At 39.4% G+C, this 13297-nt stretch overlaps 1 protein-coding gene across 1 annotated transcript; it reads left to right on the top strand.

Annotated features, from left to right (window-relative positions):
• The first annotated feature begins 626 nt into the window (after nucleotides 1-626).
• On the top strand, nucleotides 627-5072 carry atp5f1d (ATP synthase F1 subunit delta). Its single transcript, XM_077535185.1, has 5 exons — nucleotides 627-857; nucleotides 1851-2004; nucleotides 2106-2194; nucleotides 4072-4206; nucleotides 4949-5072. Exons 1-4 carry the CDS (start codon nucleotides 741-743, stop codon nucleotides 4192-4194), a joined length of 483 nt encoding a protein of 160 aa, XP_077391311.1. The 5' UTR covers nucleotides 627-740; the 3' UTR covers nucleotides 4195-4206; nucleotides 4949-5072.
• The last annotated feature ends 8225 nt before the right edge of the window (nucleotides 5073-13297 follow it).

Raw genomic sequence — 13297 nt, 5'->3', positions numbered from 1 at the left:
GAGGGTTGACCAGAATATACATGTTTTCTCTCCCACAGTTGTGTACATTCAAAACGGCCAAATAATCTCCCCACTGGAATGCGGTTATTTTTTGGTAAATAAACTAATCATACTCACAATAAATACTAAAGTTAAGATCCTGGTAAAAAACAACAAACACTTTTTCCTGTGCCCACTGTGCAGTGTAGCTATACTGTTTCGAACAGTATTATGGCGCCATCTAGATACAAAACTATCTATCTATCTATCTATCTATCTATCTATCTATCTATCTATCTATCTATCTATCTATCTATCTATCTATCTATCTATCTATCTATCTATCTATCTATCTATCTAGACAAATAACAGCACTGTATTTCGAACAGTATTAGGGCGCCATCTCCTGGCAAATTCATTCAGCCACATTATCTATCTATCTATCTATCTATCTATCTATCTATCTATCTATCTATCTATCTATCTATCTATCTATCTATCTATCTATCTATCTATCTATCTATCTATCTATCTATCTATCTATCTATCCATCCATCCATCCATCCATCCATCCATCCATCCATCTGGTCTGGCGCCTTTCCTTTCCAGTCGTAATGACTACATTACCCATCAAGCGTTGCGCCACCGCAAAGCCTTGTGGGTGGGTTACCAACGTCCTTGTCCACCAAGCGCACGCACGCAAGGGATTTTGGGGGTCTCTGTCAGTCACTAGTACTTAAACCAAGTGAGAATTTTCCAACATGATGGCAGCAAGGTTTCTCCGCCGTTCTCTTCCCGTGCTGAGGCAAGCGCGCTGCTACGCCGAGGCTGCCACCGGTGCCCCGCAGATGTCCTTCACTTTCGCCTCTCCGAATCAGGTCGCTGCGGCGTCGCGAATGCTAGCTGGGCCTAGCTAGCGTTAGCTGAACATGTCGTTCAATATCCGCTTCAAATGTAATGTCAGATTTAAAAAAAAAAAAAAAAAAATGGACAATGAATGTCAATAGTCTATTTTGCTTTCATACACTCTAATGCATTGTCCGAGTTTTTTTTTCCTTTTTTAATTATTATTGCACAATTGTGTAGTGCTAGAAATGTTAGCCTTTCCGTGCTAAAAAAAAAAAAAGAAGCTTGCTGTCATTCATTTATGCTTGACCTGCAATGTAAATTACAACCACGTTAACTCAAAACTCTTTTTGTGTGTATGACATATCTACTGTCTCACCTTTTTTTTTTTAATCTATAGGGTGCTAACATGGCATATTAATTCTGACTGACTTTTTTTTCATGATGGCTCACTAACCTTGAGTTGCACTTAGTAGGCAGTGGACAAACTGGACAAACAAATGCACCGTCTGCCATAAGTAATATAGATGCCATCTCTGAACTGGAATAAAATGGAATAATGCACACCCCATATGTAGCTTTATTGCAAATAATCTCTAAATATACCACAAAGCTACTATCTCAAACCACTGTATTACCTTTTCAAACTCATCATACCATACCATAAATATAAATGGCTTGCAGAAGTTTCCATTTTTGAAAAATGCCCTGGAAATGCAAGATTGCCGATGTCTATGTTGCTACTCCTATGATCCAATGTATTGTTTTATTGGCTCAACCATGCATAGACACTCAACTCACATAAAAAAATCAATTAGTTGCTAATGACTTGATTTTGTTCGGCTTTTATTATACCATACATTAGCTGTTAATAGCTGATCAGGTGTCAACCACTACCGATGGCAATCCAGACCGTTTTCAGCATCATCTTCAGACATTTACCACCCTGTTTTTACCGTTTACTCACACCTGCTTGCACGGTTTCCAATATGGACAACTCTGTAATATTTGGATCATATTTGCAGGTGTTCTTCAAAGAGGCCAACGTCAAGCAGGTGGACGTACCCACACTCACCGGCGCGTTTGGTATCCTCCCCGCCCACGTACCCACCTTGCAGGTGCTCCGGCCTGGCGTCGTCACAGTCTTCAGCGACGATGGCTCGGCTACTAAATACTTTGGTAAGGTGGACACAGCATATAACAGCAAACTACACCCAAATATGCTGTAATTTATTTTATTTTTTTTGCCTCATTAATACATCCCCAAATATGTCTTATAGTGAGCAGTGGGTCCGTAACTGTCAATGCCGATTCTTCAGTGCAGCTGCTAGCTGAGGAGGCCGTACCGCTGGACCAGCTGGACGCGGCTGTGAGTTAAAAAAACAAAAACATTCTAAAAGGACACATGTTTATGTGCTACAACTCAATCATTCATTACAGCTAATATGATACGCATTTGCCCACTTATGCAAATCCTATCAATGTTATGTGGGGTTGTTACTCCCAGTTGCCCCTTCACAAACAGTGCAATATAGTCCAACACATTCATTGTGTATTAGTTGTTGTGTTAAAGCAGTGCCGCGGAGGCTACAGTGCACAAAGTGAATAGAAAAATGTCCAATTCGGACGCAACTCGCTTTGACGACATTTTGGTGTATCGTTATGAGAGATGGTAGCGGTGTGATTTCAGAGTAAACAGCAAGAGATTTTGGCCCAATTCTAAAGTGAAATCAGCCTGGAGAGGAAAATGGAGGAATCATGCATCTACAGGACTGTCTCAGAAAATTTGAATATTGTGATAATGTCCATTATTTTCTGTAATGCATTTAAAAAAGCAAAAATGCCATCCATTATGGATTCTTTACAAATCAATTGAAATATCGCAAGCCATTTATTATTTTAATATTGCTGATTATGGCTTACAGCTTAAGAAAACCAAATATCCTATCTCAAAATATTAGAATATTTCCTCAGACCAAGTTTAAAAAAAAAAACCCAAAAAAACGTAATCAGCGATATTAAAACAATAAAAGTCTTGCAATATTTCAGTTGATTTGTAATGAATCCAGAATGGATGGCATTTTTGCTTATTTAATTGCATGACCTGCGATTGGCTGGCAACCAGTCCAGGGTGCTGTCTAAAATGTGTTGTCATGGTCTCCAGAAATTGTGCAGTTGAAGCTGTACAATCTTATGTGGATCACTCTGCTTGTTTCCAGGAAAAATAGAGCCCAGTGCAAGCAAGTCGATTTCTTTTATGGATTTGGTTTGTTTTAATGAGATTTGAAAGCTGGTATTTTCCTCATCTTCAATGTTGAGGGGTTGATAATTACATGCGTTTACTCGGGTGAATCTCCCAGCAGGGACGTGCTCTTTGATGGCAGAAAGCATTCTTTGAACCCGTGCAAGATTTCTAATTACCTCCCGTCTTGATCCGCCGAGCCGTCGGTGACGACCCGTCCGGTCATCCTCGCAGTTGAACTTGACCGTTTAAATGTCAGGCTTGTTAATGCGCCACCGCACTCTCAACCGCCGGCTCGTTTTTGACCTTGGGCAACACCACTGTCAACTTGACTCTGAAAGACTGAGTTTTTTGTTTTTTATAAACCCACACCCTCTTCTTCCAGTATGTGGCAACAATGCGCATGAGGCCACGCTGCTAATAAGGAGGGAAAGGTCACTCACTGTTGAGTTATAGCAGATGTGTCAAATCCCCACTGGGAGACCTTTAACTTCCAGCCATGTTTGGCATTTCTACTTTCTAATCGCCACTGTGACAAATGGAGCTTTCAGAGCAGTTCAGATTTTTCTTCGGACGACTTCCGTCATGAGTCTCCTTCCATCCGGTTCTGCTCTATCTACTTTGGAAGGTGATTCGTTGTATGAATTTGACCAGTGCAACTGCTGCCAAGGTTTGATTTTAATTTTTTTTCTGAAGGGTAGGTATTCTTATATCGATGTTCTTATTAAATATTGATGCGAGTCAATGCGTGTGAAAACACCTTATGCGTAAGCGTCCTTGATCCAAGTGTCATTCACGTAAGTGTACAGTATACCCATCGTAAGCCTTGGTGGTCTTCGGTACCTGTGTGTTTTCATTTGTTGAACAATTATGGAATTGAAATCTCATGTGTCCAAATTTGGAAATCAACAATTGTGTGTTCATCTTTCCCCCTTATCACTCTGCTAATATGAGTCAATTGTCTGTCATTCCGTTTCCAACTCGCTGTTCTTATTCCTTCGCAGGCTGCCAAGGCCAACCTGGAGAAAGCCCAGGCTGACTTGGCCACTACGTCTGACGAGGTGGCAAAGGCAGAGGTTCAAATCAGCATAGACGCCAACGAGGCCATCATCAAGGCGTTGGAGTAGACCTACCCCGAGGTGCGGCCCAGCACCGATTCGTTTTGATTTAAAAATAAAAAATACACTGCACAATCAACAGCCACTTCATTTGGTGTATTTTGCCAGTAGGTTTTTAAGACCTTGAGTTAAGAGTTTAATACGTTCTGTAACTGAGCTCGTAACTCGATTTACTCATATCTTAAATTGTGAGTGAGACTCTGGATGCTGGCTGGATGGTGTGTGGTTTGTTGCTGCCATCTAGCGGTACTGTATCTAAATTTCCCCAAATTTTCCCTCGCAACACAAAGTGAAAAATATTGTACCTCTAAAAACACGAAACAGTGACATGTAAACTTGTGGAATAAACTTCATCAGCACTGAGCATATCTAGTCACGATGACCAATCAAAATGAAGGATGCTTTCTCACTGATGTGACGTGCTTTTCACATTTTGACTGGGTAAATAGAGAAGCTGGATTATGTGCACAGTAGCGTTAGCCACGAAAATATACTTTCCGCTCTCATTAAGCCAATCAGCAGCACCAAAACTCGTGCCAGTCATACCTGCTTTTTCAGCCTTCCATTGATCACTTTTGTTGCGTCTTCAGCTTCTTGTTCTGCATCAAAGTGTAGCGTGATGATGATCATTTATACATATGTCATCTGCCCGGCAGGGTTACCCAATGAAGTGGCCAGTGAGACATTTGACAGCTAATTCATAATCACTTGACTTTTGTGTTTGTCAAAGCTCAGTTTTTTCTTTCTTCTCTTGTACTTCCAGGACATCCTAGTTCTTTTTTTCTTTTTTTGGTGGAACACACTTTTGGCATCCCCAGCTGTCCTGTGGATTCCATGCTTGCTTTGTACAGTGGACGGAAAAACAAAAATAAATTTATTTGGAATTATCTGGTGAGCTTTGCCTGCTTGATTTTATTCAACTTCATCCTCCGCTGCTTCTGAACTAGTTCCCGTGCGGCCTCTTGGTGGCAGCAGTTATCAGCTAAATGGGAAGAAAGCGAGCACTGGACTGTCAGATCATCTGATTATTATTTAACTGACCTTTTAAGTATCCCTTCAAGCTAATAAAGCACCATTACAACCAATTTGAGATGAGATAACATCTGTTTGTTATGAGCGATGCGATGACCCCCTCGGGCTTTGCTCATCAAGTTGGAAAAAGACGTCCATTAATATAGTGCGCCGGGAGGGACCTTCTCCTGTTTCATAACCAACTTGAAGCGCCGGTTCATTCATTCACGTGCTGGATTCAAAGCAGTTTATTTCCAATGTCAAGACTCTCGAGGCCTTTAAACCTGTTGGAGCGTGCAAAGAAAGCACTTTTATTTTTTTATTAACACCCAAACACTCTCGGAGGCCGAATGCGAGGGTTAGGCTGAATCCATAAATGCGATATTATTTTAAATCACAGCTGGACCTGCGGGCCGACGTCTCAGATCAGAAATAAAAATAACTAGCTCTTGGACCGACCGTTCGGAGGCTTTCATCAAAATCTTCAATCTGCTAGTGGGCCTTCAGACAGCCTGGATGAAAGACTTGCATCACAAGCAGCTGATTAATGCAGTTTTATAACTGGGGATATTGATTGGTGTATGTAGCAGCTTGGCTAAAAACAATTTTTTTTTAAGGGGGGCATTATGAAAAATTGACTGTAAGACACTAAAGTACATTTTGAGATTTGTTTCTAAATACACGTGTGAAGATAATTACCAAGAATGAGGCACTCAGTTATGTTTACTTTCAATGCATAATTTTAATTAAGGGTATCAAAATGAATGTGTTAATTTAAAGTTCATTTAACGCCACTAATGTTTTGTTTTTTTTAATGTGCAATTAATGACCACCCCTTACTTCGCAACGCAGCAGACATGTCCACGTCAAAGTTTAGCAGTAACAAATTTGATAATGATGCATACATTTGTGGAGACTGGGGTGAAGTTGTATTTTACAATTTTTTAAAATGTGCAGAATTTCACAAGCTACTTCATGTTAAAGATTAGATAGCTCTTAATATGGCAAAAAAGTTGTCACAGCTTAAAAAGGCAATTATGCCATCTAGTGGCAGACAATTGACCTACACAAATCAATATTACACGTTTTTTACAGTACAGTACATCTTTTTAATTAATTCAATTTGACAAATTATTATGAAATTACTGTATCAATAACAAAGATGCAGCCATATTTCTATTAAACATTTTTTTCCATTTTATGTTAAGAGTGTGAAAACTTAGAAAAAAACATTTCACTGTACATTTAGAACAGATAGAACAAAAATAATTTTGTCAATCCACATTTTTCACCACACTAAAACTAGACTAGAATAAAACCCTCATTAATAAACAAAAACTAGGACTAAATCATTATGCATTTTTGTCAAGACGAAACGAAAATGTCCTTCACCTCCAACAATGTTAATGCGACTGCTAATGCTGGCTAATTACGTTTTCTTAGACTAAAATATAAAAGACTAAAATGCTAGATTTATAGTCGACTAAAAATTGACTAAATAAAAACGGGATGAGGTTGACTAACTGATAAAAACTAACAAGTGTGACTGAAATTGGACTAAAACTGAGACTAAATGTTAAAAATGGCGGATAAAATTAACACTATTGGAGAGAACACTTCTTTTTTTCTCCTGAGCCACTGAAAATGAATTTCAGAGGCTCGAGTGGATGACATCAGCTGTTGTCAAGGCCACAAATGTCACCCTTCACACACATTTCCCCCTCAGCGTCCTTTTTTCCCCCCCCTCCCCCCACTCAAAAAGGAACATTGTATAACATCTGATGATTTCCAGCTCAGAAGCGGTAACCGTTCAATAGCATGACCAGAACCCATTTTTGATCCCGGCTCGTGTGTCATGCTCACATATTAAACTTTATCAGACTGTGTGACTCCAATCGCTTAATTATATAAGTATTTTATTTACAGTATAAGACCCTCTTGTTTGTGCAGATAAATCATGGGACACACTTAACATGCCCCGCCAATCGCCAGTGACATTTCGCTCCTCATGTTAGGGATCATTCATGAGCCGACAGCACAGAAGGACGGTTTGTTTGCCCGTCACCATTTAGAAAGAATGAGACCCTCTAATTGGGCGGCGATTCGCAAGTTTAAAAAAAATACAGGAAGGGAAGATTCATCCACAGATAAAAGCCAGTAGCTGGTGGCTTTTAGTTAGTTAGGCTTACTCAACTGGAAATAGGGCAGACAGACATCTTATTTTTAGAGTAGTATCAAACATCATTAGACAGAGATAGCATCAATGAAATTGTTTCGTTTCCTTGCTGAACAAAATGAAATTTGGTCCGCATGTCTATCATGAGTGTGCCCACAAAAAAAGTCTTTATAAGCTGCAGTGCTTGAAAAGACACAGGAAATCTGCCATTTTATTGAGAAGGAGCCATTTAAAAACAAAATAATTTTGGCCGTTTTCTGGACTTTTACATTTTTTTATCTTCTTTACTAGATACTATGGCTTTTACATTGGTGATGGTAGGCTAGCTATCAATTTGTTAGGGGAAGAAATTACAATGTGACTTGTGAGTATACACATAGTGTGAATACTGTACTTAGAAAAACAGGAAGACTGCCATTTTGATTTGAAGCATCCATTTTACAGTCCTGGCCATTTCTGATCGACTACATAAAAAAAAGTGAACACTAGTGATAACATACTTGTCTTGCAACTGTTTCCTAAAATGCTTAACCTCTTCTTACATAGAAATATTGGAACTGCCACAAAAAAAAAAAAGTGCCAGCCCATTTCGAACATTATAACTCATCTTTCAAGGCAAACAGAATATTGTGTTCTTTTACTACACAAACATAGTGGTCACATAAAGATTGCATTCCGTTCATTCATTAGAAAAAAAAAGTATGTTTCTACCTTATTCCATTGTTTAGTAATCACCATTTGAAAATAAGTAATTTTAGTGAGTTTGAGCGAAAATTAAAGATAAGGCGAAAACAAGCTTTTTTTTGTGAAAAGACACATTTTCTCCACAACAGCAACTTTGACACTGTTTTTTGTTTCGTGACACTCTGTGAATTAGGTTTAATGTGACAAAGGCTTTGATCTTTCACGTCGTCCTTGAAAACGTTCTATTTCATCAGATGTAATCAGATTCCGTCATGTTTCATTGTGATTCCATACGCCAGCAGCCCGTTGAAAAGAGATACAATGCTGCCATCTGTAGTTAGTGGGTGTTTTTGATTCCACAACTCCATTGACCAGCAGCACTGCACTTAGGCGTTGCACTTCCCATTGATTAAAAAAAAACAAACAAAAAAACACGTAGTTGACGTCATCTAACGTTTATGGTGGCATACATCATAATTTTACTAATCATTATTAATATAAAACGTACCCCCACCACTTCGCTGTTCGCATTTGTTACTGTTGTGGTCAGACTAAAGCATTTATATTGCTTTAGTGCCATCTAGTGGCAAAGAACTGTTGAAATGAGTTAAGGAGGTTTATTTAGACAAAAATATTCCTTTGCCACCATCTTGTGGCATCTATTGATATTACTGGAGATTAACCTCTTTCAACACTTTTTTTAATTTTTTTTTTTAAGCAACCCATTTAACATTGAACAGATCACTTCTAACGAGATTATTTACTGGAAATATTGCTTTAAAAATTCAAACATATTTGTCATTATGTTTTACTCTTAGCAGGGTTCAACTCCTAAAACCTTTACGACTGATAAGCAGGGCTGAACTGGCACATTAAAAAAAAAAAAAAAAAAATCAGCCCTGGCATTTTGACTTAGCACAGCCCTTGTCTAACATGTATTTCTGCCACTGATGTTTATTGATGTTTCAGTTTCCTATCTATATTTCAAATGGATCAATTAATCAACTCAACTGGTCCTTCTAAATTGTGGGCATTAAAAAACACTGCGTCGGCCCCAGAAGAGGCCGGCCCACCGGGAATCTGCCCTGTATGCCAGACGGCCAATCCAGCCCTGCTGATAAGAATTTTAAAGTGCTACTTTAAAATATGTACAGTTAATCGATGACAACTTTTGGAATGGATCATTTCTATTTCCATTACTTCCTGAGAAATGTCAGAGCCACACAAACACCTGCACACTTAGCCCCCCAAAAAAGACTTTCTTAACTCAATAAACATGGTCAAGCACAGCTAAGTGCGTCTAAAGGTGCGAAACGAGGCCCCCAGCGGCAGGTACAAGAGGATGAGAGGCGTTCGGAGAGCAGTCTGATTGGAGTTGCGACCTTTTGTTGGAGACTTTGTTGCAGACTCTCTCCGTCAGCTGTCAGCTCCTTGCATGCAGCCTGGCAGTGGGAGGGAGGCCGTGACACCAGCCGCCCACCACGCTGCCCTCTCATGTGCCATCCGTCCCTCCGTTCCCGCACCCCCCCCCCCCCCTCCCCCCGTGTAACACAAACAACCCACCCACCCGTCCATCCGCCAAACGTGCATTCAGACACTTGCCTCCACACAGCGTGTTCCAACCAGGTAGCAGTGCTGCAAATAGCAAAAGTGTGGGCATTTGGTGCTGTAAAAAGGTAGAGATAATCCGCTTTTTTTTTTTTTTTTTTTTTCCGGGCGAGCAGGTACCCTTCTCATTACCAATGCTTCAAATTCACAGATGCCGTGGTCACAATCATATCGCCCACCTCCACCGCTTTCATACATTTTACATACGTTTTTAATTTACATGACAAACAAAAGCTGTTGTCGTTTGCGGCATATTGTCTCGTCCAACCTCGTTCACACCCGCGTAACGCCACAACAATGTGGCGCCGTTAGTTGTTCTGCCACCTCTCTGCAAGTAGCCTTGGCACTCAGGTGTATAGTTTACACAAGTGATGAAAAACATACAAACACATTTGGTTTCTATGTCGAGTACTATTGTGGTCACATTATAGGTATAATGTGCAACAAAATGCAAATTTCTGGCAGTGAATGCTAATTTATGGCCACAAAATATTTATAATGTTGCACAAAATACTAGTGCTGTGTCTATTGAATATTTTTGGAATCAAGTAATCTATCGATTATTCCATCGATTAATCATTTATTGATTCATTTTAATCTTTCAATAAAGTGTATTACGGCAACAATAATTATAATGTGTGCACAAAATACTAATTTATGATCACAAAATTAGAATGTATGGACAAAATACTAATTTATGACAACAAAATAATTAATTGTGCACAAAATATTTATTTGTGGCTATGAAACAGCCATAACATGCGCACAAAAAACATATTTGTTGAAAAAATTATAACAAGTGCACAAAATTCTATTTTGTGGCTGTGAAAAAGGTATGCGCAAAATACTCATATATGGGGACAAAATAATTTTAACATGCACACAAAATAGTAATTTACGGTGATAATAATTATAATACTAATTAATGGCCTCACAATAGATATAATTTGTACACAAAATGCTAATTTATGGTGACAAAATAATTACAAGGTATGTATTAAATAATGGTTTGATTAATATCAAATTGCAGATGCTCTTTGACCTTCGGTTTAAACTACAACTACAACGAGTTGTGCAAAGACGGGGTCCTTGTATTGCATCACACCAGTTATGTCAAGGGGACCCTTGACACAAGTTTGTGCGTATGCGAACAATGTTTAATATGTGTCTTTCCTTGTCGCTGCTGACAAAGGAGATTGTACTTGTTTGGCATTCCAAGTGGAGGCGTAACATGCTTTAGGCCTCGAAGAAGTTCATCAGCAGGGCGGGACCCAACTTGTACATGACTGTGTATGTGTATGTATAAAGAGAAATATCGTGCCAGCATGATGTGGATTCAGATAGGAGTGCCGTGATTTACAGTAAGAGAAGACCAAACCACACACACAAATGCATACCGATGCTTGTCTTTGAACGGCCCTGCGGACCTGCGATTATATTTAGCTCGAGGCTGGCGAACAGGTTCGCTCCAAGCCGCGGCTTTGCACGCCCGATGCTCACCAAATGTCCCCACCTGTGCGTCACCGCCGGCCTTGACGTCACCGTGCGCCCGGCTTACGTTAGGCCACCTGAGCCCACAGCTGGCAGCCCAACGCTGAATGGCGCTAATCCTGGCACGGGACGCTTGAGTCTTACCAAACAAGGCAGCGCACGTCTGGTGGTTTCCCGCCGTTAAGTCACGGCTTTTCCTGTTGTAGTCATGACACCGTTTTTGCCCCCACTTGAGGTTGTTGTGTTACATTTTCTCTCTTTTCTTGTCAGCCGCAATCTAAGCTGTGCTATAATTAGTTGTATTACTACAGCGGTTCAGATATAGAAACAGTTCTTCACATAATAATGGAAATAGAAATAGAGTTGACCCTTGGTTTTGACGGAGAAAAAAGGGACCGGGCTAACTCGTGAATAGTGAAAATCCGCTTATAATTGACAGCCATTATATACTGTATATATATTTTTTGTTTTTTGAATGATGATTGAAGTCAGCTGGACCACTCACGCAGCAGCGCAGATTCACCCACCCGCATCTGAAGAATTACCAACGTCGGGTCTAACCTGCCTCTTTGCAAAAATGCCATGCAAGTAGTGAAAATAGACCCCTTAGTCTTCACTTTAGCACAGAAGGCATAGTGTGTTTTTGAAAATCTTATTTGTGTGTCTAAAAGTAAAGAAAGAATACTTGGCACATGACATGCAAACAGAAGCAATTCTCGGAAGCTGATTTTGAAAAGAATTTCCTGTTGGTAAAATGGTAACAAAACAAAACAATTATCCCGGTTGCAAATTTGCATGGTAATTCTTTCATTTCTTTTTCTTTATATAGAATTTTCAATATGATAAATAAAGGTGTGTCTTATCATATTTTCATTTCAACTTTAAGAACTGCTTGTTTTGCAAAAATAGATTTTTGGTGCAATTTTTTATTTAAAATGTATGTTCATTTAATTGAATCATTTAATTAATTTTTTATTTATTTTTTATGTTCACATTGGCTTACAATTGCATTTCTCAAGAAATATGATGCAACCCTTAACTTATTATATGTTTTGATTAGTTTTCTGCTTTTCCCTGAGATATTGATTTTGTTTTCAGAATTGCACAGCACGCCATAAATGAACCGCGTGTCTTCAGTTTCCCAACGCCAAGTTAAATAATGATGTTGCCAGTTGCCAAAACAAGAAGTTGATCTGTCTGGGCACGAGTGCACCCCCACAAAAGTTCACTCGGTTGTTTGTTGATCTCTTGATTGCACAGTAAGCTCGTGATGTCACCAATGTAGGTTGGTTTTGTAACATACCGAAAGCAAAAGTGTTGTGGCATCAATAGTTGTTTTACGATCAGAGTAGCTCTTGGCTTGCTTTAAAAGCGCATTTTCACTGGCCACAAACTTCTTAAACTCTCTGTGGTGGTGTAGCATTTCCTGAAAGGGTTTTAAAAAGAATTTCCTTTAATTCTAACAAAGGTAATAGAAACATTTTCAATAATGTATTCAAGAAAGTCACTGATAGTTATATTGAAGTTATATACTGTACAACTAAACTGTACTAAAGAAAAAAAAGTTGAAGTTACTGTAACGTGCATGATTTGAACTTTTAATTCGGTAATTCTGCCGCTTTCCACTAGAGGGTATGCACGTACCAGTAATGGGCCACAAACCACACAATGGCTGATTTCAGGCGTAAAATTAAAAGCCATTTTCAAAACAATCTCCATAAGTGAAATTGCCAGCATTTTGCTGTTAGCCACTCTATTACACCAGTTACTCGTTCTAATTTTCAAACCTCAATGAGTGGACATTATTTATGCATACTTCCCTTTAGGTGGCAGGTGCTAATGTGCTCCCCTTTGACCTTCAACAGTCCAGCTAATCCCTTAGCGCCGGGTGAGGCTATCTGTGAAAGGTCACCCTCGATCCAAGCTTGCATTTTTCCACCATGCTGCTAGCTTACCGCTATACACTGGGACCTCCAGAGTGGAACAATGTGTGGACTTCAAACAAAGAACCTGTGGAAAATATGAAAGAAAAAGAAACCTTGTAAGTAGAAACACTCATGTGAGTATCTAAAGGATGAACTTTACAAGTGACACGATAACCACAAACAGGAAATAGAACTTTTGTGTCACAGGGAAAGGCCA

This window comes from Festucalex cinctus, chromosome 10 (genome assembly GCF_051991245.1).
Source record: "Festucalex cinctus isolate MCC-2025b chromosome 10, RoL_Fcin_1.0, whole genome shotgun sequence".
Taxonomy (NCBI): domain Eukaryota; kingdom Metazoa; phylum Chordata; class Actinopteri; order Syngnathiformes; family Syngnathidae; genus Festucalex; species Festucalex cinctus.
The sequence above is the reverse complement of the archived record's forward strand: the minus strand, read 5'-3'. Positions and strand labels throughout refer to the sequence as shown.

What these genes read in the sequence shown, in the direction of transcription:
- atp5f1d (XM_077535185.1), top strand. Translation starts at nt 741, where the DNA reads ATGATGGCAGCAAGGTTTCTCCGCCGTTCTCTTCCCGTGCTGAGGCAA. An exon ending in CTCGGCTACTAAATACTTTG is followed by an intron (nt 2,005 to 2,105) that starts GTAAGGTGGACA and finishes TATGTCTTATAG; the next exon opens with TGAGCAGTGGGTCCGTAACT. An exon ending in TGGACCAGCTGGACGCGGCT is followed by an intron (nt 2,195 to 4,071) that starts GTGAGTTAAAAA and finishes ATTCCTTCGCAG; the next exon opens with GCTGCCAAGGCCAACCTGGA.